The following is a 26890-nucleotide window of genomic DNA, read 5'->3' on the forward strand; positions in this document are numbered from 1 at the left end:
ACGGCCACTTTAGGGGTCCTTCACATGAAAATGTTTGGGAACTACTGTACAACAGAGGTGTTTCACAGTTTTGCTTGGAAAATAACTGAAATGATAAATCAGTTATCTAAATAGCTACCAACTGATTTTCTCTGACTGACCAATCTTTTTAGTGCTACTTACAGCCATAGGCCAACCAAATGGAAATGGGATCCATGGAGGTCCCCACGTCCCATGAAATGAGGGAGAGAAAAAAAAGAGGACTGGTAGAGTCAGGTGACAACATACACCCATGTGGGTGACATGACACAGATGATCATGCTTGCTCCATGACTGATCACATACATTCTACAAGACTAATACAAATTGCATGTCATTTATCAGCAGTTTGAAAACCACAGCTTTACAGTCGTCCATCACAGTGTTCCTCTTTCTTCCTTTCAATGAATGACTGTTGGTTTACTAATTTTGACCGGACCGAGTGTGTTTGAATTTTAATAGGCTCTTCTTGCACAGACCTTGTTTATAAATACCCCTTTGCTGGCCTTATTACCACACTGGGCACAATTACACAAAAATTGCTGAACAGGATGAGGGAGCTGTGGTTAGCCCAGACAAGAGTTCAGACTCAGTTTGATGAGTTGTTGGCTCATACCTCTGTGGCCCATGGCTATGACCAAGCTCATTATAATGGGTCAGGTTTATCATCACACTTTAGGCTCCTCTCTACCAAAATTAAGCAGGAGAAGCTAAACAAACGGTGCCGCTGGCGAGGGAACATATCTTAAAGTTCGACTGGCTGGACTTTCATATTCCTGTTACATTTAAACCAAGTTCAAGTCTAAAAAAGGTACAACTTGACTGACAATCCAAGAGAAGTTGCAGTCCGCTACTTGCTTTACAGTCTTCGTCATACTTTCTCTGCACTGACATAATGAGGTAAATCTTCTGAGGGTATGTGCCATGGCCAAACCACATGGAGATAATGTAATCAGCTGCAATACTGTGATGGCACTCAGTCCAATGCCACGTGCAAGAATACTACAACCATGATATTTTCATGTATACATGTACTAAAAGAAACATTGTAAATATCCCCTAGCATGTTTACTTCTAAGCTGGGATAGGCTCCAGCTCCCCCGCGACCCTGACAGATAAGCGGTATAGAAAATGGATGGATGGATGTTTACTTCTATTTTTGTATTGCGTAGAACAACAGAACATAAAACCTGCGGTCTTTTCATTTGACATGGACATACTGCATCTTGATGGACTGTCCGAACAGTGTCTGTGTTTATAATGCAGCATTCCTGGCACTTCATTCCTGCTTCATGTTCCAGTATAATTATTATAGGTTTTAAACTCATCATCTTTTCATCAGCAACAAATTACAGGTTTAATATACAGTACTCTGTGATGCTGGTTTGCTGACACGATTACACTGGGCCACTTGAGTGACCTCTAAAGGGAAACTCCTAAATGCCTGCAATCCCACTGATGATATTGTTTAGAGAAAAGAGAACGTGGGGAGCTCTGGGATGTCAGACTCCTCACCATGCACTAAAATCCAGAAATTAAGGATTTGTCATGCCCCACAGGCAGCCCCAACAGACACACTGAAAATCAGCATGACCACAAGAGCTGCTCACATTCCAACTGAGGAAGATCACCTGTCTGTATTCTTAGAGCCTAATTCATCACAAACTCATTGCTTCTTCCAGGTCTGAAAGACTGACTGTCACGTTTAATGGAGTGAACATCTGTGAAAATTTTGGTTAATTTATACAGTACTTTAGTAGTCTCCATGGGACCTTTGGCCCATTATTACTACCTGGTAGCAGTGAGCACAGTGCAGTGCCAAATACAGCATAACTTATTTTTTTGCTACCTAAAATACAAGTATTTTGGCATGGAAGGAAGCTCACATAAACACAGAATGAACATGCTAAGGTCACATAAGATGGCCATAGTAATTTTATAATAATAATTTCAAACCTTGAAATTTGTTGCTGTGAGATACTAAATAGTGCAGTACTAAAGGGTTGGTTCACCAACATTACAAACAACAGCAATAGACAAAACGTGAAAAGAAACACAATATGTATGATACAGATTATTTTGCTTTTATGTGCCAAAGTTTGAAGAGATCTGTATCTCAGAATTCTGCCATATTGACCTATATAAAAATGGACAACATATCTCCACTTCCTCCAACTGTTCCAAAATGAAGCCAAAATGAAGCCAAAATATCCTGGATACAAGTGCTGCCATCTTGTGCTGATGACGCAATTGGTGCCAAGAAGTGCTAAGCTGTCAATCATGACATTTTACCTCCCCTTTAATAGGAACAAAAGGCTTATTAAAACCAGACTTATCAGCAAAATTATCACTTGAAGATAAATTAATTTAATACGAACTTTTTTTTTTTTTTACTTTGGCCCATGTCTCATCCGTCAACATGGAGAGAGAAGGGTTGATGACCTACACTGCAGCTAGCCACCACGGGTGATTGAGATGTGTTGGCTTCACTTTAGCCATCCATCTGTATATATAATCAATGTGTGTGTGAGTGTGTGTGTGCCTGATGTCTGCGAAACTTTCAGAAGGAAAAAAAGACATATAAAGAAGCTGAACAGCAACTTTCTTTAGACAGTGTACATGTTACTCTGGATAGGTCATATTGCTGTGGACAGTTTTCATTCTACTGAAAAGAATAGTCCCATTTTGTTTTGGGTGAAGGAAAAATCTGATATCTGAAAACCAAGGCAAATAAAACTAAGACTATATACATGGCTGTATATCACAACTTGTAAGTTTAAGGAAATATGATTTTTAAGCCCCATAGTGTGGTGCCCTTAAAACTGTCAGGCTAAATTCTTGTAAACACTTCACTCTAAAGACACGTCCAAAAAAAAAAAAAAAAAAAGTACCTCTTTTCATGTACTGCATAGGTTGTCCCCCATTGGCTGTACAGATGGCATCAGTGCTTCCATCCTTCAAAAGTGGTGGTGTGGAGGACTTCAAGGCACTCTGAGAGGCCAGGCTCTGGCCATTGGTGATGTTAGCAAGCTGAGCAGCTGCATCTTGGGCCCTTTTTTTCTCCCTCTTCAACATCTTAACTAAAATACCTGTAGGGACTGAGTTAAAGACTTTGGACAAAGTACTGGATGGAAAACAGATCTTTCACTTTCTAACACATGCATATCAAGGGACCCGTTTCAGCAGATGTTGACGACTTAGAATTTGATGTACACATAAACAACATGGTTATCCTACTAATGACAACTCATGAGTTTTAGACTGAATAGTCCAAAATAAAGCAGAAAGCTTCATTTCTTCAATAAAGGGTGCTGACATGAGCTCAGCGTCTGACCTTAGAGGCTCAGGAAGATGTCATGGTTTGGGTTGATTCAGTGGGCAGAAGAGGAGACAGGGAGGCAGCAGAAGCTCTACCAAAATTCCACAAAATCTTCTCCGATGAGGTTGTATGTACATGTTTGTCTGCTTGAATCCACTTGAGGATGTCGGCACATGTTAATGCAGTTGAGCGAGTGTGAAAGAAAGAACAAGAGAAGGTGAAAGGCAAGAACTGCCATTTAGAATCTGTTCACGCTTTTATTACCACTACACGTTTCACTTTTCCATATGCAATGTCTGCATGAGGACAATTTACTATAATCATTTCCTGTGTACTTTGCTTCCAGCTCTACGGTACTATTCTGTATTTGATCAACTGCCTCTTGCTTAAACTGCATTCAGCTGGTCCCACATATTTTTTTAATAATAATGCATGCAGCAGAGCATGAATTCCTTCAGCACTTTCAAATCTGATTATCAGATTGATGCCTGGTTGCTGCACTTCATGACTTGTAGAGTGACTTTTACTGTATAACAGTGCTGTTTCCTTTCTGTTAAGAAAGGAGAAGATGGTGCTAGCAGAGGCCATTTTTTAAAATCAGAACTGCTGAGAGAAGGAAAATTGTAATTGTGTGAAGTAGAGTTGCAGGGGAAAACTGTATAAAGAAAACATTACTGAGACATTTCAAAGAAAGTTGCCAAGATTGCTTTTAAGATGTCAGCAGAGACCAAGAAATTAAAGTAAGTCAGGGGTTAGCAGGTAAAGAGGTAAAAGATTAGCTAAAATTATCCTATAAGAACACCTAAGTCTATCTAACCATTAGTTTTGATCTACGTATACATTACCTTCATGAATAAAACATTACAGCCTCATAAAATATTCATTCAGCTCCTGACCTATGTGAATGTTTTTCCACTATAAAAGAATGTGAGTTTGATGGCCTAATCACAACCCATAATTTAGAGGCAACACATGAGTCTGTTCAAGCATGTTCCTATCATGAGATTAGCAGACATCTACTTGTGGCCAGACTGAAAACTGTGGTGGTCAGCAGATAATTTGGGATGTAAGAAAAAATGTCATTATTTTGGATGATGAATGGATGTAGTTTTGAAGGAGCTGGAGCTTCATTTATATTCCTGTCAGCCAATACAAAGGGGATGTCAGAGGGAACAATAACATACAGTTTCCAGTGAAACCAACCATCTCATAACTGCCAAAATCTAAACCCAACACAATTCCAAATGAGCTATAGAAGCCAAGTTTTACAGAGAAAAACTTTGTGGGTCCCGTGTCATTGTTTTACACAAGTCATTACTTCAGACTGTTATTTGTCAGGTTTTTCCATTATTGAGGCATCTGATACCTTTCCATATGCTCAGCACTGCCATAGACTTCTGGTATATGATGAAAGTTTCTATTGGGGGTTCCATGTTAGATCTGTGGGCTGCTTCACATGCCATGTGCTCAAAGTGTGGTCAAACACAGCTCTTGATGTGCATTTAATCTCTCCGTCTCATCTTTCTTGTCACTCTTTATTATACTGTCCAAGAGAGCAGACTTAGAGCAGAAAATAAAGAAAATGCCTTGAAAATTATCACAGCTGGCAAGGGTGCAAAGCCAATCTTAGTGGTGCCACAAATTGTTCAGGTTTCAGGATACCATACAATTTGTGTAATATATAAATTAAGGAAGATATTTTGCCTACTTTTAATATTACAAGTACAGTGTTAGAAGAAGGTTTGAGCACGTTGGTCTTTCAACAATGGACCTACAAAAAGCAAATCCAATAACTGTTGAGGATTAAACAGAAAAAGTAGCTTTCCTTTAGAACCACTCTTAAGTCAAGATGTCAGCTGCCTATATGTTATCTCATGATCATAAATTGGCTGAGCACATTCACCTCCTCTAGAGGCTGATCTCCTATAATTGCAATGACTACAGGACCTTTCTTCAGGACCATCTTTACACTTTTGATAATTTGGGCTACAAATAAAATGTAAGAATCAATGTTGCTAATTTCATTTAACAAACTACGGCGCATAGCTAATTATATTTTTATGAAGCAGAACACATTTCTGCATTGATGATAAACATGTTCATGCTATTTATAAAGTGACTTATGTTTTGCTGTTTGCTTTGCATCTTCAAAGTGGCAAAGAAAATTGTTACATGATGCATGCGCACAGTCACTCTCACTGAAACCTGCAATTAGTGACCCTCTGGTGAGCATCAGCAGTGAGCTTAACAGAGATGATTATAAAGTAGAACACATGAAATGTTACCAGAATAGGGGGCAGAGTGTGAGAACACATGAACTGAATAAAAAGTGTTCATATGCTGTATACTGTGTACAAGAAAAATGACTGCAATCTGTATGGATGTGAAACACATCATCTCAGGTCAGTTACTCGGGCTGTGGAGAAGACACCACGGACACGCCAATTCAACTCCAGATCAACGCAACAATAACAAGTGAATGGGTTTACTACTAATGCAGTATTCTGTATGATTTGCTAAATTTTGAAAACTACCCCAATTCAAATGATTCAAATAAAATGTCATTTTGTTATAATCCATTCAATCCATTATCAGACAAACATTTTGAAATTGTAAATAGACTAATTTATGTAATCTCCTCCAATCAACACTCATTTGCATATATGCAAAAACTGTTTGCAGCTGGCAGCAAACCTACTCTCTTGGCCACATTTCTGAGAATGTATGACAACGTGAAATTTTGTGCATTTCTTTATGGGTACAAACTTCTCACAAAATAATTTGGATGAGCTTCCACCTCAGTCACAATCATATGACAGAAACCAGTAAACAATAAAATCCTCTTAGTTCTGCATTGATTGTCAGAACCAGAACTGTGATTACATATTCAGCTTGTTGAGTCTCTGTTTCATCAGACTCAGTGGTATATATTGTATGTACAATATATAGAGGATATAGAGGTTATATAGCTTTCAAACTGTGAGGTTCAAGGTTAAGGATTAGGACAGTATAGAATTGAGGATAGAATTCTCTTTTAAAAAGTGGTTAAATATTCTCTATGTTTCTTCAGTACACACTAAAACACAATCCAAAGCAAGGTTCCCATCTCTGCTGTCCTTCCCCATAGCCCTATCCGACTAATAAAGCAGAAACACCAAAGGACCAAAGTCATCAGCAGGCATTTTCTGAGGTGAAGAAATGATAATAATATTTCTCTGGCTGAGCAGGCACACTACTAGTGTGGCAAAAAATATGCAGAAACATCTTTAGCCCGGTACATAAACTACTAAAGCTGAGACCACTAAAGAGACCCAATGATTTGTTACACGAAACCAGGCTGTGGAGTCTTTGACCAATGGTATTAATCTGACTGAGTGGAATTTTAGGCACTAATGTCTTGATGTAAGAAATCCTACTGAACAATAGCCAGGGTTGTTAAGGGAATTCAGGAAAGCCCTGCCAATGCAGTAAACACAATGTAAGATAACTTCTATGCCTCATCGCTGTTGCAATTATGACTTAATATTAGCCAAATCTGTCTTGGGTACATGCTACAGCACATGTGAGCCAAATGGAAAATCTCCCAGTTGAGAATATTCATTTTTCTACCTGAAAATTTTGTAACTTTATGTCCCTGAAAAGTCACCAGTCCATTGTGTACCCCCACCTCTCAACCGTCGTCAGCTGGGATAGGCTGCAGCCCCCAAGTGACTGTACTGATAAAGCAGTATAGAAAATAGAAAGAGAAAATGGATGGATGGATGGATGGATGGATGGGTGGATGGATGGATGGATGGATGAATGGATAGATGGATAACGTGTGTGGTAGACAGTATTCATTGTGATGAATTGCCTATTTCAAGCCAGTTTCAGGTCTCTGTCAAGTTGTTGGGGTCAATCTGAGAAGGTATGATACACTTTACAACTTGGAAGTGCTGAAGTACTGTGATGTGGCTACCTTGTGATTGTCACTACCATATCAGATCCAATCAGGATCTGGGTGTAGCAATATGTATACACGCCTGCTGCACACATTCATCCAAATATGGCCTTTTCTGCTTTTAAAAAAACAAGATAGCTACATTCATAATGTCAAGCTCAAGGCTTCAAAATGGTCAACAAACCAATGGGTTCTCTTCTGTTAACTATTTATGATACAGACTGTGGTCTTGATAATTACTTTTGTTGGATTATATATTGACCCAGCAATAATTGAAAATAAACACTATGACTGTCATTTTCAGACTCCTTCCTGTCTCTGATGTAATGATAATATAATAGTATAATGAATATTCAGACATTGGAATATTTAGACATTAGAATTAAAATATAAAAAATAAATAAAACAATGAATAAAATAGATGCTCAGACTCTGTTAGCAAAGACTGCATGTAAACACAACAGGCAATATCAAAGTAAAATGATTTACATCATCTGCATTTAAGTTGAGAACATAATTATCCTGACAGGCCTACCTGGAGTTTTTACGTAGTATTATAAACACATGTGCAATCTTGCTCTTCAAAATCGTCAATGTTTGTTCTCCCTGCCGCTCTACCTTCATGTTAGCGCTGGATGTGATATTACTCTAGAGTAAGCTAAGCATTACCAGGTGCCCTGCTGCCATACAGAGTTGGGCAGGAATACACCCTTTTGTTTTACAGGGAACGTTCCCATAATTAACCCTGTGAGGACTCTGTGTCAGTCTGGGAACAGTGAGCCTGTAGCTCCCAGTAATGGTTTCAGCAGTGTAGGGGGTAGGACAGTTATGCAGACATGGAAATCATGGTGATTAACAAGTGGATACAAGCTTTAGTTGTTGAAATGGTATGAATCTAGATAGTTATTAGGGCTCTGGCTGGAAATGATGTCCCCCTACAGGGTACAAACTTTAGTGTTACTGCAAACAGACCACCCTCAAGGAGGGTCTGACAGTTTCTCAAACTTTATATACAAACTTGAATGAAACAAAGTGAAAGAACATAGAAGCAATATGGTCAGTGATGCATGTGCATTACAGGCCCAAATATATGTTTTTTAACACGCAGAGCAGCAATTTTGGCAATTACATTTACATCATGTGAAAACCAGTGTATGACATTCTGAGAAGGAAAATCTACAAAGAGGACAGGATTTCACATTACACATACTCGGTCCAAGAAATACTACGGTGAAATATCTCCATGATAATATTCTATTTATTTTGGAAGCTTGAAATTTTTGTGGCTAAGTAATGAAGCAGACATCTCAATTTTCCGACTAATGTGCTGTGATCTAATGACAAGCCACAGCAAGGGACTGACTGAGGGGCTGAGGGAAGCATAATCCCATAAAGCCATTAGAAATATCATATTCAAACACAAATATCATAATTGTGATTAATAGTAATTATGATTAACAGCAGTCATTAGACGCAGGTCTATCTGAACATACACATTAAAACAACATTTCATGTGTATTTTGTGGCACTGGTGATGAATGCAAGACTACTTAGATTTCAAATTTATGTGTTTGTAGAAGTGCTGTAATCCAACCATGCAATAACACAGGCACATTTCCTTTAGGATAAATACCTTTCTATTATTGAATAAAGTACTATCAACAGTAAGAGTGATTAAACTGTTGAGTGGAAACCTACCCTACTCAGTTTATTTTTGCAGATTCTTCCACATTTTGGATCAGGTTGGAATGCACGTTCACTACAACACTGCCATCATTATTTTTACTAAGTGCCTTCGCTGTTGACACATGGTGTTCCCAGCTGCCTCTTCTAACCATTTCCTTTTCACTTTCATGCTATCATCTTCACTGCCACCCTACAACATGCAGGCGCTCACACCAACCATTCTTACATTCGCTCAGACCAGCCCGAGGTACTGCTAAGGGGACTCAAACCAGACACCACCGGAAATGGTGGACACAGGAACTACAATCAATGCTTCAGTAAGAGTAGATGAAGCTGTAGAAATAAAGTGGTGTCACAGTACAGCGTCTGTCTTAGCAGAATGAAAACTTAAAGGACTAACCTTTACCAATATTTAGGATGACTGATCCATGACTATACCAGAAATTCAATGATTATATTCGTGCTCTATTTATATATTTCTACCATACATCTATAGCATAATGCATCCCTAAAATCTGCTACTACTACTATTACTACTTAGATGTTCAGTGTAAAAGTGAGGTCTTCTGACTTGTGACATGCATCTTACAGACTTCAAACATTCATTTTATTTAATGTAATTTATGTGGTAAAGAGAAAGTGAGTGCATTTAGCTTTGGTTTTAAGCCTAATGGAAAATTACAGGCTTATTCTTGTCAAGTAATGGATCTACAAATCATAGAAAAATATCACACATTGGATTACAATTGTGCAATGCAAACCTACATAACGCATGCAGACACTGATTTTCATGCTAAATATATCATTGCATAGTACCTTATTTGACAATTAGAGTGTCCCTTCAAATCTCCCCATTGAAAAAAAACAAAAACAGTCAGTGCAATAGTAGTTTCACCTGAGCTGATGTGGCTGCAAGATGCCAAAGGATACTGATCTCATCATCACGTTGGGTCAGCATCTTCTTTAATTTGGTCACCTCTGTTGCACTGTGGTGGCTGTCTTGAATTATTTCTTCACTCACCGTTGCTGCCGGGGACTGTTGACCACCATGGGATCGATTACCTCTTTGTTCTTGCTTGTCCATAATCATAATCTGTACAAACACCATAAAAGCACTGCTGATTTTAAATGCAAAATAAAAACAGAATGGCTTCTATATTTCCTTTTCTCAGAGATGGTTATATGATATGGTTGTAGACCAATTGTTGAGAATTGCACCGAATCAAAATTTCTCTAAATAAGTCATAATACACTTCTACAGGAGCTACCACAATTGAGTTTTGATTAAACAACCATCTGATGTCATGAATGGAAACAATCTGGACAATACACTTTACCTTCTAAATTTTGTTATATTCCCTGAACATTAATTCAATTCCCCTCATTTCTCCAATTATAATACAGTAGAAGAAAAAGGAATAAGGAGAGGTAAGGCTGGGGACATATATTGTATGGAGGCAATACAGGTTGTATTGCACATATACGCTCACAGTGCTGAAAAGATAAAACTGCAGATGTGCCCTCTGGAGTTTGAGCATCACCATAAAACAAGGACAAGCAGAAAGTTGAGCATGAAAGAGCTCACCAGCATTAAGAAAAAAGAGGAGGGAAATCAAATTCAAACCAGATCCAAATTCCAACAGAATCACTGGAGTGGGACTGGGTTGATGCTCACAGGAATGTAAACTGAACAGGAGATAGAGTGTGCAGATCATAACAAATTGAAGAAGAGATAAACAGACATTCAAGTAGGATCTGGAACTGCTTCTGGCGGCTGCTCCAACTCCAACTAAACCAGAGAGCAGGAACAGTGTGGACACTGTTTTCCCTACGCTCATTTAACAGCAGTGGGCCATCGGCTGCTGTTCGAGGAAATCAAACCTATAACTGATGTGACTCCAAAACAAAAATTTAAAAACATGAAGAAAGGTTAAGGAAAAGTGGATGCAATTTAGAGGGATCTATTCAGAGAAATTACATTTTCATTATCAGCTGAAACTAAGAATTGTAGGATTTTCATGACCTTAGAATTAGCCTTGTATATATAAAGTGGGAGCACTGTTAGTGGACTGTGCACAGGAGCAAAAACAAATGACTCCACTCTCATAAAATATACTGGTGATTAATGTTGTGTTGCTTAACTAACCAATTAACTACTTGACTACAACTAACCCTTTCAGCACTGATTTGTACGAAAGGACAGTTCAGGCCATTGTGTTTGGCTACATTTGAACATGTGCACATTAACAGGTGTATGTCACATTACACCTTGCCTCTAACTAGATGGCAAATAACTGCAAAACACCAAGCGTCTGGACTAAAGTCAGACTGTGAGAAAATCAGCAGCACTGGACAAAACAGCATCATTGGGTCTTAAACTTCATAATCTCAGTAACACAGTAACAACCTACTGTGATAGCAACAACATCAAAATAGGAACAGAAATTTAATTAATTAAAAAGTCAATTAATTTCCAGCAAAGGAGGTGACAGGGCATGAGAGCAGTTCTGACACTCATCAAGTTTGTTCTATTCACTGTTAAAGTGACAATAAAACTCAAGCACTGACAAAGAGAATTAGCATTTTAATTTCAGTCAACCAGCATAGCAACCCAAACTAAAAATATCTTCTGCTGTCACACTTAAGGATGGTTACATTAAGACTGAAACAGTTATACTACTCTTACCTATACTGCTTATTGATATCGGTGCTTTAACGGTATTCTTGTCAGATCTTTTTGATATTTTTAAGAGAAAAAAAACTAAGAACAGAATTAGCATTGCTGTATTTCCTCAAATGTACTGTATGTAAATCAATGTCTTGAATAGCAAACTGCAACAGCATTGGTTAGAACAATTCACTATTATATAAATTGGTGATGAGGGATATAATTTACAGCAGAAAAATAAACAGCAGTTGAGCAACAGAGGTGGGGCATGCACTACGAGCTAACCTGTCAAAAACCGTGTGTTTCTCCTCCTGTACATAACACACTTTTGCTGGATGATTAGACAGATTACTTGAGTTTTTGTCCTTATAGACAAAAGACTTGTTGCACTTGTGGCAACTCTGGTAAAGTGTAACCACACTTTTGACCTTTTTGGTGCTCTCCAGTATGCATGTGTTTTGTGTGAACGCCAACTGACCAGCATCTTACACGCAGGCTCTGATAAAAAGGTCTGTCTTCTAGATTGGTGTAAGTGAGAATGCATCATAGACAAATGTCTCGATCAGTACGTGAGATAAATGTGCAACATGACTTTTATGCAATGACAATAAAAAATGAAATATATTTTCTTAATTTCTCGAGCACTGTAAGCATTATCGATAACGTTAGAAATTATTGATACTATGGCCTTTAAAAATTTAGCTGCAGGACCTGTTTGATAGAAGTTTTCCGTACCCAACCACAAGTCACAATAGCACGGTGATGGCACACGGATCTTGTCATGGAGAGGAATGAAAAACAAAGCAAAGGAAACGACAGAAAGAACAGACGCAGACGAAGGGTGATACACGTAGACGTGCATGTACATGGAGAGACAAATACTGTAAATACATTACCTTCAGCAGGGAGAAACAGTAATGGATTTTTCTCATGTCTGGTCCCAATGACAGTGTCACGTCTGGATCAGGGTCATGCAGAAAGGCCTTGACTAACTCTTCCAACCTAAACACACAGACACGCACATACACATAGACCTTCTAATAACTTCCCAAAGCTGATATTAGTGCCACATTCCATGTTACAGTCCTTCTCCATCACACTTAGCACACGCTCAACAGGCACTCAAACAGTTAAGATCTATATTTGAGGAGTGCTTCTAATGTTTAAAATGTGGGTCCAGTCAAAGAAAACTATTTACTTAAACGTGTGTTCCAGCTCCACTGGGCCGGTCTGTTGATAAACTATCACTCGATGTTAGTCCAAACATTGGTTCCTTGAGCTCTGGAACCGGACACTGGAAAAGACCAGGAGGCAACCATCCAGACAGATCCAATGTAGGCACGACAACGTGCGGTTTTGATTTTCTGCGTAACGTGTGCAGCACAAAACAGGCTAAGTTTACATGACAAAGGGCTTAAAACAAACGTAGCAGTCTTGTTTCAGGGCCCTGCAAGACATGAGCGGTTTTCAGATACAAAGTTTGATTCTGAAGAAAGAATTTCAATGTCATGAACAATATTTTGTAAGAGAAACGACATCTCAATTCAAAAGCCTTAATTTAAAATTTTGCCAATAGTTTTTCCAAAGTGTGAGATGATAAGTTATGTAGCAATTGTTGCAAACTAAAACTCTATTTAGAAAAACAAATTTGACTTGGATGGACTGATAATCAATCTTGCAAATCTTGCCTTCTGGAAAGCCAAAAGTCTGTATTCCTGAAGATATATGTGTTTGGAAATGTGACAACAAATAAGCCACAATATGGGCAATCACTCAGCAATGGGGATGATTCAAGGCATAAGCTGGGGAGGAAACAGCAACAAAAAAGGTCGACATGTCCAGTGAATGTGGTCACAACAGACTTCATTAAAGGTTCTCTGTGTGAGTTTGACCACAAACAGGGGGAAATCAAGGATAATCACCCGGGTAGAGAGGAAATAATAAAAAGGCGGATTGAGTGAGCCAAGGCACAGTAAATACATCAGCACTGGACAGGAGATGTGCCAAGTCCCTGATGGAACCTGTCCTGAACTCTGGCCCTGACTGACTGGGTCCCTCTGCCATATGAATATAAGAGCAGAAATAAAGCAGTAATGCTCAAGCACAGTCCTGGGAAACTCCATTAGATCTGGTCTCGGTGAATGAGGCTTCAACTCAGCACAGATGCATTTCCAAAGACATAACTTATGGAGGCACTTCAGGCAAACTCCAGATACTTCCAAAATATAAAACATATTTGCTCAGGAATCCCAGTGTTAAGCATTACAAATACAAATCAGAGTCTAAAAAACAAAAAAACAAAAAAAACAACATAAAAACTGTCTGCTCTCTCTGCTTCCAGTGCTGATGCAAATATTTTCCAACAAATTTTAACCAATTGTGAATACCTATGTATCGATCCATATTTTTCCACACAATTGCAGAGAACGTCATGAGAGCAAATCTATTAAAGAGTATGGTCTAGACCTGCTCTAATTGGAAAGTGTCAAGAGATAACTTTAATTGAATTGAATCAAGACTCTCCTTTCAAGGAATTCAGATATCCTTTTAGGGTCAACCCTTTTTTTTCAGGCCAATGCTGATATTCTGTATTGCAGCCTTTATCGGCTGTAACCGATATTATCATGCATGGCTATCACCTTTTGAACATTTTGATTTAACATCAAGTGAGTTTGTTGCCTCCCCTCATCTGTTACCTGTCAATCTCCAGATAACATCACAGGCCAAAATATGTAGGCTTTGTTGAGGGACAGACTGTATTGAGGAAACAAAGAGGTGACATACGTGTGGATCTCCTCCACAGTGAGCTGGTCATCCCTCTGTTCTCCTGTCATCATGGCCAGTTCTTCCTTCAGTGATTGGATCTCCCTCTTCAAACGTGCTATTAACTGAAACATACACACATACACACCGACACATAAACATACACAACAAGCAACTCCAGAGGTATACCGTATGCACAGTATAAATGGTATTAAAAAAAAATCCCAAAACATTTGTGTCTCCATCCACAGAACGAAACAAAGACATACATTATGCCTAATGCTAAACAAGGACATGCAGACAGAGGTTATTTCACTGCTGCTAACTGATGAAGCATTCAAGCATTCAACATTCTTGAGAGTTATTGTATTGATGCATTCTGAGGACCAACATAAGTGATTTCAGTTAACTGGGTGCTCCAGTGAGAAAATGCAGTAACCAAAATACAAAATTAGCATTAAACAGCTACTGTGGCAAAAAAAAAGAAAAAAAACCCTCATGTAACCCACTGCTATCTGTTCACAGGTTTGGTTAGGGCCTTGCACACTCAGTCAGCAAGCCATTAGTAACCACTGTCCAGATCTGTTTACTCTATTTATAAAAACAATATCTCACCAAGTCCAGACATAGCTTCTTAAGTATGTACTTAGATAGCAATCTTTGCAAATAAGTAACAAGAGGCTTGTCAAAAATGAATTAATGTCAGAAGAGACGGTATATCAGGACAGGGAGATTGTTTGTATATAAACTGCCTGTGGCATAATTCTACTGATTAATGCTGACAGCAATATGTTGTGCAGTCTCTGGCACTGCATTCTCCACCTGCTGAGCACAGGGACAGACACCCCTATGAAACAGAGTGTATGAAAAAAAGCTATATAGGGCAAAGGAGAATTCACCAAAAACACGTCCTGGTCTTGTTGACATTAACTCTTTAATCACTAGAAAGAAACAATTCTCCCTTTTCTGGTCCGTGCCCAAAGAGGTCAGTGTAAGGGGCCTCATGTCAGCCTAGGTAAGGATTAGCAGGCATCTAGCTACCTACCAGCCAAAGGATTAGTGAGTTCAGCTCATAGATGAAGTGTTATTACCTGTACATAGATGAAACCACCATGACCTGAATCTCACAATACTATCTCCTCTGATGGCAAAAAAACAAAACAAAACAAAAAAAAAAACAGATTTTAAATGGATTTGTTGGCTTTGCCGTGTGTTTGTTATGTACAAGTTAGACTAACCGAATAATTATCATCCATAAGTAGTAGGTAATGAGTAGGACTTGCTAAAAGATTGGCTGCTAGGTTATAGAGGCAAATGTTATTTGAAAATGTGCATTAAGCACCAGTCTGAAAGCAGGCACTCAGTTATCTATATTACTAGGCTTTTCATCTTTAATTCTTTGGTCTTCATCCTGGTAAATGGGATTATATCCACAATCCCTGTCTCACTCAACTTATTTGGGTCCTTTGCAGTTACTAGCAGTATGCCATAACTTGAACTTTAGGTGCTATGGTTAAATGTGAATAGATCTACATTCATAACAGACCACAGACAAACATCATACCTTATAAAACCTACGGCTCGATATCTGTGCATATAAGTTGTATGAGATATTAACATGGCATTCATTCATTCATTCATTCAGTCCCTTGAAAAAGAGGAATCAGTCCAAGAAGGGTATGAGCCTTTCTACATTACGTCCAAACAGAGATGTGCAATTACATGTTAATGGTAGGGAAAATAGGCCAAAACTGAAATCAAAGGATGGTGTTGTTAGTAAAAGAAGCCCAGACCAGTTGTAATAAAAATTCTGTACAAATCACGATAGAAAATAACACGCAAAACCACCCCAAAGGAAAAAAACGCCAAAACAAACAAACAAACAACAAAAAAATGGCGATTTGTTCTTTTTCTCACATGATGCACTGCTCTCTTGCTTATAAATCCCACTGAACAATCACCACTGACTTTGACCACACCACAAAATACTAAAGTAGACTGAATGGCTGGAACTTTCTCAGTAGCAAAGAGCAAATACAACGGAAAATGGCAACTAGCTGTGAGAGTTACACAGTAACACTCCTGACACAAAGCTGCTAGGAAAACAAAGTTCAACGAATACTCAATCAAGCCAAAGGTCAGACTAAGTCCTCAAAGCAAAGAACTGCCACTTCTGGCAGACACATCTTCTAATGGGAAAGTCAAAACACAGTCATGCAGTCAGACACTATTAACTCAAGATGCTCCTGAGAAGAACCAGACCTGCAGTGTGGTTTGGGGTAGGTGCCACCTAGCTAAAACAAAATTTCACCCCTAATCCACCCCATATCATATTTTTTAACACTGAAAACCATAGCTGACCATCCCTCAATAGAGCCACTCCCTGTATCTCTTTTTTGGAACCCATGGTCTGATGTAATTCTCCCAGCTGCATCCTGACCGCCAGCTGTTGGTCAGCCGAATCGTCTATTTCAGAGCGCCGAGCCCACAAGGGTACCACAGCACCGCGGCAGTTCTTCATACACTCTGGGAAAAAAAAAAAAAAAAACCTGACTCATGTGACTGATGATGTCAGCATATCCTATGGAAATCCTTGTGAGTGCAACAGTGCAAAATAAAGTGATGCAAAAAGCAACACTAAATGTATGTCTGTGTGCTGGTAAACATGTTACACAATTAACTTTGAAACATTACACTGACTTGTATAAACAGTACTTTAAATTATACGTCTTCTTCTTGAATGCATCCTGTGCAGAGAACCACCCACAATAAACTGCAAGCACAGCAGTATAACCACAGGTTACACCTCAGATGCATATGTATTATGTAGTATGCCACTCACAAACATGCTGCTAATATGAGGCCCCTTTTAATGAAGGAAGAGGAGTCAAATTTTCCCAAACATTTAAAGATGGGAAAGGCCTCTCATTGTCCATAACACAATGATAACACTTGGGCTGCATTTTATACATAGCACCTTTTATACATGTTAGACTAAGTGAAGAAGCAATGTAGTGCACCATACCACAACTCTTACAAACTCCCTTCTGTCCAAACCAATACCAGAGACCACAGAGATGAATCATATGGGGGACCCAGGAAGAGCAACCAGTCGCAGGAATTTTCACACCCTCTTCTGAATCATGTCTCACTGGTGGGCCATAAGCAGTCCTCTGTTTGACTCACAGGTGTGCACTAATCAGAGCTGTCTCCTCAAACAAGATGTTGTGTGTAACATTAAGTGAATGGAGAGTCTAGGTTAAGGAGGGTCACCAAGCCTCATATTACCCGTTGCTTAGCTGCATAACAATTAAGATAAACTTTTTGGACCCTTTAAGATTTACAGAAATATTTCTGATGGCAGTTCAGCTCAACTTCAACTGAGCTCTCCTGCACTCAATTCTCAAGTTTCCCTCGAGTACACACTTGAAATACACTGCTACACTGATCCAAGATCAAATAACTGTTGACAGCTTCCTCTGACTGCAGACCAGGATCAGTCTGGTCTTAATGGCAGATTATGCCTGACCGTAGTGTTCTTAAAAGAATCAGCAGAACCAGTCTAATATGATCTGGTCACTGTGGCTGACTTCTTTACACACAGGTCACAGATCACAGGTCACTTTCGATACCTCATTCTTTCCCTGTCCATAAGAGTCTTGTTTTGTCAGGTCTGGTTTGGTTCCTGGTGTTCAGGCTTTGAAGAAGTGCATTTTGTAGCCTGTAGGCTACAGTATAACACCATTAAGGCAGTGTGTGGTCTGAACAGTCCAATCCAAACACTGCAAGATTGCAAAAGTCAAACTCCAGATTTCAAATCAATTACCACAGCCGGCATGTCCAATAGACAGCGTGCCTTCAGCTGGGACAGGCCAAAAATGGGAGACTGAATGTCACCTCAAACCACAATAAATTACATCATTGTAATTCGCAAACTGCACTGCTGGCTTAATGTTTTTTTTCTCGGTGCACCAAGAAAAAAGAAACAGAGAGAGACATAGAGACGGGAGCAACGAACAAAATGAAAAACACACTAAAAAGTCATAAGCAGAGACAAGAAGTTTGCCCATCAAGTTTGGGTTTGCCTGGAGCTGTAACTGTGCTGGACCCAACTGGGAGCAGCCAGACACTGTCACAATTACTGGGTCGGCCGCAGACTCTCTTAAAAATACCTCTGTAGGGTTTGCAAGTGGCCAGCCAAGTCTAAGCAGCAGTAATACAGTAGCAGTTGATCCTGAGGCAGGTCCTGGTAGGAGGGGAGGAAGCGGATATAGCTGTGATGACTTACTACTGTATATTCCCCCAGGGGTCTTTACAACAACTACCAGGTCTGCTTCCTAGCACACTACAATATACAACGGTGCGACAAGGATTGGAAAAGGAGAAGGTAAAGGAGGAAAACCATTGTTAGGACCTAGGCAGGCTAAAATGCTCTGGCAATCTTTCATGTGGTTTCCTATTACTCATTATATAAAGAAACAAAGGGCAGATATGAAAGAATGTGTAAGCTCTAAGAATTGTTGAGTGACCCCTGTAAACAGCTTGTATGTTGCAACAATTCAAGGACTTCGCAAAATTTTCTCTACCCTACATCACCTACTCTGGCTTTGTGTGTAACATACTATTATAAGAATGTATTCATAGTATTAAAGACATTAAATATAATGAAAGTTAACAGATTGACCACATCATTTTAAAAATGCTACACTCTGTCCTCGGCCCTACAACATCTGGGCAGGAATTACTCCGTGACTCCGTGTGAGCAATTTGTCTTTCCTTGCATGAATGTGCGTAAGGGCACACACACACCAGTCTGCAGCTGGATGCTTTCTCAAGAGGCTGTACGGTGTTAAGATAAAATATGCCATAACAGAATTGGAGGCATGTAAACAAGACACAGAGAGAATGCAAACAGGACCAGTGAGCCAGTTTTAAAAACCCAAGGCGGACAGGCATCCATGTGTTGAAAGTGGAAAACTGCTTCTTTCAGAATGACTGCCTGACACTGGAAAAACTAATCTGGTATTGGAAACCTAAAGAGGACACTTAAGCACATAGTGGGTTACACTTCGTTTCATTTAGTAGCTGTATTCTCACTATAACTGGTTCCCTGATCAATTTAGGGCCTGGAAGCTATGAGGAGGGTCTGGCCATAATGAAAGAGCACATTAAGTCATGCTTCTGTGGTGTGATTGTGTGGCTAATCTACAGTAGTGACAGCAACTAGTGAAATGCTGTGAAGGTCTGGCTTTCTCACCAGGGCAGGATCCAGTTCTTCATTCAATATTGCCTCATTCTTGATAAGAGCCACGCGCTGAGCAAAGCGGCATGTAGAGATGGACTCCTGCAAAATACAGTTTTAAAAGAGATTTTAATGCTTGTTCTTGTGCCTGGGGGAAGACTTTTACTCCTAATTACTACTGTACAACAGTCCCAAGTAAGAAAATATTGTTTTTGCTTGGTTAAATTACCCTCAGAATTCAGATTAGCTTTCAGGAGAGAAAATGTATACAACTGACTGACCAAGTGTCCAAGAGTTAGCTTGAAAGGCCTTATGACATTATTTCACTCCAAATCCTTGTTTCTCCCAACTTTTTTTGGCAAACAACAGAAGATTCTTTCTCAATAAGGCCTTTGGCAGGCTGTCCCTTACATCAAGGTTCCTCTTGTCAACTGCCATAGTGGCAATCATTGTAGTCATACAATTGCCCCCAAGGCTATCCCTCAGCACGGAGGTCAGCATGGAGTTCCTGTACGGAATATGGGAGCGGTTCTTCTCTGACAAAGCTATAATCACCTGAAGGAGAGAGCAGTGATAAGGGCTGATGTGTAAAAGAAGACAAAGACAGAGGAAGCTAATTAAATGCTTAAATGTAACATAATGTCTATTTTCAACAGTGTGGCCACAAGACGGTCATTAGTAAAGTGATTTTTTTTTATATTATTTATAAAGGAAAATATTCTTCATATTTCAAAAGTAGCTACCTGCTCCAAGTAGTGGAGGGAGCGGTTGATGTACTTGGCCTCAGTGAGCAGCTTCCCATTCAGTCCAGTCTTGCTAACTCTATCTGATCCAGCCAGGTCCACAAGGTGGAGCTTGGAGCGCCGCAGGGTGGCTGAGCCCGGTTCACGCCTGCATAGGTGCACAGTGAAGATACAGTGGGAGCGTGTGGATGCCTGGTTCATTGGAGTCTAGAGAAGAGATAAGAAAGAAAAGAGTGGTGACAGAACATTGTGAAAATGCTCTTAGGGTCTGTGTGAGAGTATTTTGAATCCCCTAAAATCAGCGCACACTGTGGACACATAAATCATTCTCCATCTGTGGTACTTTCCATATCCAAACAACAAACATCTTTCCTTTGATTCTTATTTTTCTCGCTCCCACTGGTTTGAAGATCAAAGCCACGCCATATGTAACTGATGAGCAGAAAACACATGGGGCCGGCTCTAGAAAAGCTGAGGTTGATTTTCAGATGGTCAGTAGAACAGCAGAAGTCAGGTTGAGACCAAGAGGAGACAGAAATAGAGCATGAGTCATTCTGCACAAACAAGCTTTATTAACTAGAGGATGTGATACTCAGAGAATAAACAAGGGAAATAGACAGTCACTGAAATAGTGCTGACCACATTCTTTTTTTTGGTTTTTTGTTTTTGCTTCTTTTGTTTGTGCTCAGACCAAGCTTTTAATGATAACAGAGGGGTTATCCTGATGGTAAATTACATCTTGACTTGAATTAGTTTCTGATCAAGGCTGGGATTCTTTTCAATATGACTTTTTTTTTCTCCCTGCTTGAAAATATCAAGGTCAGATCCAGGTTATTCATTCCACAAAAGTGCTCTGACCTGGACTTGTCAGCGTAAATGTGCCAACACCTGCCTGTTATGGTCACGACAGGTCATGACAGATCTTTCGCTATCTTAACCAACAGCTATCATCTCTTTCCTCAGTCCGAATTCCCTTCACTCTGCACGGGTCCATGTTTGCTCCTCATGGCATCCCTTAAAGTAATAGGAGGCAGCCCTTAGTTGTTGACAAGAGATCACATACCTAATAGGACTGAATACAAGGTCAAAGGTACGAATAAAGTGTCCATGCTGAAGAATGAGTCTCCCCACTGACAGCTATTTTCAACACTAACCAGTAACCTCGTGAAGTGGCCTTGAAAAGTGGCCTGTACATTAAGTTTGACAAATTCCAGAGTGCCTGCAATGAATCCTCCCTTCATCATGATTATGACGGTCACTTTTTGTTGAAATGGTTTTATTTGACTTTATGATCATTTAGCATGATGTAGTTCATGGTGCTGTTGAACTATAATGGGTTATAGTGACAAGTTTGTCCCACAACATTTATATCACGTAGGGTTTGAATATTAGAACCTTCATAAAGGGAAGCTTCATTGCAGGACTGTTGTATTAGACTGCATTATGTTGTCAAGTTTTTAAATACACTGCAGCTGTCCATAGATAAGAATGATCTCCGAGTGAGCACTAGCTGAGAGACAGTTTGGGTAAATTTTGTCAAGTGTTGTGCAATGTGTGCAGAGAGAGCTCATCATGTACAGTATGTGTTTTTAAATGCTTACGGAAAGTGTCTTAATTGCTTAAAAACACACACAAAAAAACCAAACAAAACACAAAAACAGGACAGCAGGACAATACAACCTCATTGGAGCAACTTCAACTTCTCCTGTGTTCTCAGTTCACTATGTGACCACACACAGTGCTGCAGTGGGTCAGCAGAAGGGGACAACGTGGTGCTACAAACCCCCAAAACACTTAGAGATTGCTCATTCAAAACATAAAGTGCGAGGTTTAATATCGACCACCTGCTACGCACCCTATATCCCTGCAAGTTCAGGAGGGAGTCAGGATGTAGAAAGGGGGAAAGATCAAGGTCCTGCATTTGAAAAAAACTGAACCGAAAACAAAAGATCACAGTGGATAAAACTCTGGCTGAGGCTGAAGAAAGGGTGAGTAGTTGAGAAGGTGTATTTTATTTCCCATCCAACAATAGTGTGGCGACGACTGCCAAGTCTCAAAGCGAGTGAGCTCACTGTCTGCTGAGTGTGGTGTGAATGTGTCATATTTTATCCACATGGTTCGAAGCAAAAGAAGAAAGAAAGCCTTACTGTTAACTTTATAGAGAGTCTGTGAGGAGCAAAGACTTCTGGGATGTTTCTGGCAGCGACAAACAGGCTATGTTGAGGGTGCTTTGTTTGCTTGGGGCTCAAGAAAAACCTCCTTGTGAAGAACTTCCAGAGAGGATGAGTTCACAATAGTCTCTGTGTGGGTGGACTGAACTGGAGGCTCCCAACTGAACTGTGCAATGCCTCAAACGCCTGATCAACAGACTCATTTAACATCCAAGAATGTGTTTCCGCTGGAATATCCCCCAAGCATAACAGCAGTGGACTCAAGGGTAGAATGTGTCCTCAAGGTAGTTGAAAAACAAAAGCAATATTGTTTGGGCAAGGGGTTATGTTCAGTAGAATCTGCATGTTACTTGGTGGACAGTTTCTCCTTTGCTATGAAAATACAGGACGGGACAGTGTGACAGAATACTGGCATACTAAACGCACGAGTTTTGGAGAAATCCCATCCATTGCACTGGTTTTGTTTCAAGGAAGAAGCCCAGCCACATCTAAAAGTGAACTTGAAAAACTTGTCAAAAATGAAAAGCAAGTCTCAGATGGGAAGTAATTAGTCACTTTACTTTTACTGTCTGTTATTTACTTACAAATTTGCAACACAAGTAAACTAGGTGAGATCAGCCCTTTGCTCCAAACCTCAGGTTGCAAAGCAAAAGCCGACCCACCACGTTTCTCATCAACATAGGGAGCCTGGGTGTCTGATGGTAGAAAAAAAGAGAACCACGACAACATAAACAGAAATCACAGAGAGAATGCTTGGTTTTACAAAGAGGAAACATGGTAAAAGGTACCACAGTGAATCAAAATAATATTTTATATGGGTCTTAAAGGGACAGTTCACCCCAAATCAAAAATGCATAATTTCTGTCTTACATGTAGTGCTGCGTAGTCCTACCCAACTAGATTGTTTTAGTGTGAGTTGCTAAGTTTGGAAGATATCACCTGTAGAGATGTCTGTATTTTCTCTAGTATAACAGAAATAGATGGCACTTTGCTTGTGTTGCTCAAAGTGTCAAAATATACATGAGAAAAACTCAACATCAATGTCTCTCTTTAGAGATCATCCATCCAACCATTTTCTATAGCACTTATCTGTCAGGGTCAACACACAAAGACAGATGACCACACACACACACACACACACACACACACACACACACACTCGCACCTAGGGGCAATGGTAGTGCCAATGGCAATGGAGTGGCAATGGTAAAGTAGCCAATTAACCTATAGTGCATGTCTTTGGGATTGTGGGAGGAAGAGTACCTGGAGAAAACCCACGCAGGCACAGGGAGAACATGCAAACTCCACACAGAAGGGCCCAGACTGGGATTCAAACCTGGAACCCTCTTGCTATGAGGCGTCAGTGCTAACCACCGCACCACCGTGCTGCCCTCTTCAGAGATCATGACCCAGTTAATCAAAATCAGTCTCTTGTAGGAACTTTTCTCTTTCTATAGCACATTAATGGTGTCCTCTGCTGAGCTGTAATGTTAGCTACATTAGTTGTCTAGCTTCTCATCCATAAGTAGATTCACATTTCCTTCTGTGCAGTGATATGATATAGCTTGGTAGAAATAAAATTGTTCCTACATAAAACTGCTGGAAGTGGAAGTCATTTGATTTCTGTTAGTGGAGAATCCCTAGAGAAATGTTTTCTTCTTTCTTACTTCTGCAATCATACGATTGGTGTCACCCAGAAAGAGCAGATTCAGAGCCTCTTCCTCATTTGCTGACTGCTGCAGTGAAAGGTTCCTGAGATGGATGTTCTGGTCTGGATCCTCCATGATCATTACTTTTCTGGAAGAGAAAAAATAATAAGGGAAATTCCAGCATAATAAATTACCTGAAATTATGAATAAAAAATGACAAAGCTGAACAAATCCAGTCAAAACCCAAATAGTTCAACATTGAAGCAATTATGAAAACTAATTATGTCAGTTATGTCATCCATTTCCCTCCCATCTCCTTGGCCAAGCTCAGCTCTAAACCCAAACAAACCACATCTGCAAGTCAGTGTGGGCTGCGACCCAGTTTGACACATATGCTTTATCTATCTGGGGGTTCAGAACTTGATAACAGACAGGGCTTGCTTTTAAAAACAAACAGGTGATTGGTTCTTGCCCACATCAAGCACTCTCAAACACAGTGTGCTTGGACAGATGGGGCTGAAATAACTCCTACAATCCAACCATATCATTTCCATCACGCCACCAGGGTTGTGACAGTGTGGCTACTGGATAGAGATGTCAAAGAGGGTGGAATGACTGGAGAACACATGCAAATAATTATGTTAACATGTGTAGGTAATTGAGGTAGTTTGATAAAACTGTATTAATCTTAATTTGATTAAAGGCATGTCCCCAGGCAGGTTTTGTTCCTAAACAGCCTCGCCATTCCAAGGATTTGATTATTGTACTTTCACACAACTGTAAAAAATGCCCTAGATGTTGAATGAATTTACAAAATATTTTACTGACTGAATGCTGATGGAATGCTGGATGCATGATGGAAATGATGCACAGATGGAGACAAGAAAGGCAAGAAAAAAATTAGATCAAGAATGTCAGAGAGAAGAGAAGAGTAGCAAAACAGAGAAGCTGGCCTGCAGTTAAAAAGAGAAATTTGCCAGTGCCACAGCTTCTCCTTGAATCAGCAAGTGTGGCCACAGCATAGTGAACAACGGGCACCATCTATTTCCAGAAAACTGTGATTTGTGGGTATCGAAACCTTGAGCTGGGTCCTCTGCAAAAGGAGAGACGCAACTTAAATGGAACTTGTAAAAAAAAAGAAAATAAAGGGCAAACACCAAAATGATGAATTAGGACATTGTCATGCCTGGAAGTCCAAAGGCTACATTGAGACAAATAAGGACTGAGTGTGACAGAAACAGAAAAGAGAGATTATGCACGTATAGAAAAAGAAAAGTGAGGAAGAGAGAGTCTGAAAGACAGGCCAAGTCAGAGAGGGAGACAGAGAAGGACAACAAAGAATGAGTGAGAAAAAGAGGTAGATGGACACACAAATAAAAAATCAGACAAGCTGCAGCAGCAACTGGCTATGTAAAGCTATTTCTCCAAATGACCTTCTTGCTCCCCACTCCAGTTGCACAGTCTGCCACCAGGTTGACCACATCCATTGCTGTCCCACAGTCTCATTATGTCAGTTGGCAGTTTGTAGTGAGGTGGTAAATACTAGAGTCTCCATTTTTCACCACACTGACTCTGGGTCCGACTGACAAATGGCTGTTCAGGGATAAGGCATGGCTAAACCCACAAGTGTCTGGGAGAATGAAACCAGGGATGATTGGCCTTTTCAGTGAATAAACTGTATGATTTAAAGGCAAAATATACACTATACATGACTAAAAGTTACAATAAATATAAAATATAATAATAAAAAAACACTGACGGTAGATCTTCCAGTCGAGACGCTTCATGTCGGGAATCCAGAAGGTCATATCCCATCTCATTATAGATCTCCAGGTAGGAGATGTGTGTGGTATAAACCACACTGCTGTCCTGTGGAGCAAAAAATAAAGTACATAAAATGGGTCTGGGTGCATAAAGATGGAAAACTTGTATTTGACATTTTGCAAATGCAATTGCACAAGGAGGCCATTTGATATTTTCTTTGTATGTATCAATTTGTGTGGCCTGTATGTCCCAATGAAACCAATACAATAAATGAATTGAAAAAACAAGCTGACCCTGCTGCGCTGACCTGGCTGAATTGTTGGAACAGGTATGAGAGCGCGCGGGGAATGATGCCACGATCACTGTAGCGCTCAGCCCCTCCTGTGATGGTAAAGGTTTTTCCACTGCCTGTCTGGCCATAGGCAAATATGGTGCCATTATAGCCAGCCAATACACTGCACAGACACAAACATTAACAACTATAAATACCAGACAAGTTCATAAGCACAAAGAGCACAAAGCCTATGGGAATACACAATGTATATTAACTACTTTTCATATTTTATGAGAAGCAGATTTGCAAACTCAATACACAATATTTATAAAATTCCAAATATTTTTCCACATTTAGTTTGTTGTCACTGGCCAGTTGACCATCAATGGTAAAACAAGCACCTAAGCACAGTAAACAGTTGTGTGATAACAGTGATAACAGCTGTGCTTTTTTTTTTTTAAGACAGAGAAATAGATGCAATCAAACAACAAAATGGGCACATGGCACAGAAAGCCAAATTAAAATTGTTTTTCCTTTAAAAATACTGCCTCACTGATTACTGAATGTATCGCAGAAAGCATCTGTAAATGGAACTAAATTCTTGCTCATTCGCATACTATGCATAAGATGACATCACTATTTTAATATACAAG

At 39.7% G+C, this 26890-nt stretch overlaps 1 protein-coding gene across 3 annotated transcripts in view; it reads right to left on the reverse strand.

Annotated features, from left to right (window-relative positions):
• Window positions 1-26890, reverse strand: part of kif6 (kinesin family member 6) — a 49642-nt gene that overhangs the window by 15971 nt on the left and 6781 nt on the right. For 2 of the 3 annotated variants that reach the window (XM_046412967.1, XM_046412966.1), the window contains exons 4-13: window positions 26271-26418; window positions 25959-26068; window positions 24218-24347; window positions 20380-20586; window positions 20048-20191; window positions 19652-19738; window positions 14416-14519; window positions 12528-12633; window positions 9894-10056; window positions 2910-3107 (exon numbers count right to left, since the gene is read on the reverse strand). In XM_046412967.1, coding sequence (XP_046268923.1) covers window positions 2910-3107; window positions 9894-10056; window positions 12528-12633; window positions 14416-14519; window positions 19652-19738; window positions 20048-20191; window positions 20380-20586; window positions 24218-24347; window positions 25959-26068; window positions 26271-26418 — 1397 coding nt within the window. Of the gene's footprint in view, window positions 1-2909; window positions 3108-9893; window positions 10057-12527; window positions 12634-14415; window positions 14520-19651; window positions 19739-20047; window positions 20192-20379; window positions 20587-24217; window positions 24348-25958; window positions 26069-26256; window positions 26419-26890 lie in introns of those variants that run through there. The other variant, XM_046412968.1, reaches the window with a different exon arrangement.

Source organism: Scatophagus argus, chromosome 15 (genome assembly GCF_020382885.2).
Source record: "Scatophagus argus isolate fScaArg1 chromosome 15, fScaArg1.pri, whole genome shotgun sequence".
Lineage (NCBI taxonomy): Eukaryota > Metazoa > Chordata > Actinopteri > Scatophagidae > Scatophagus > Scatophagus argus.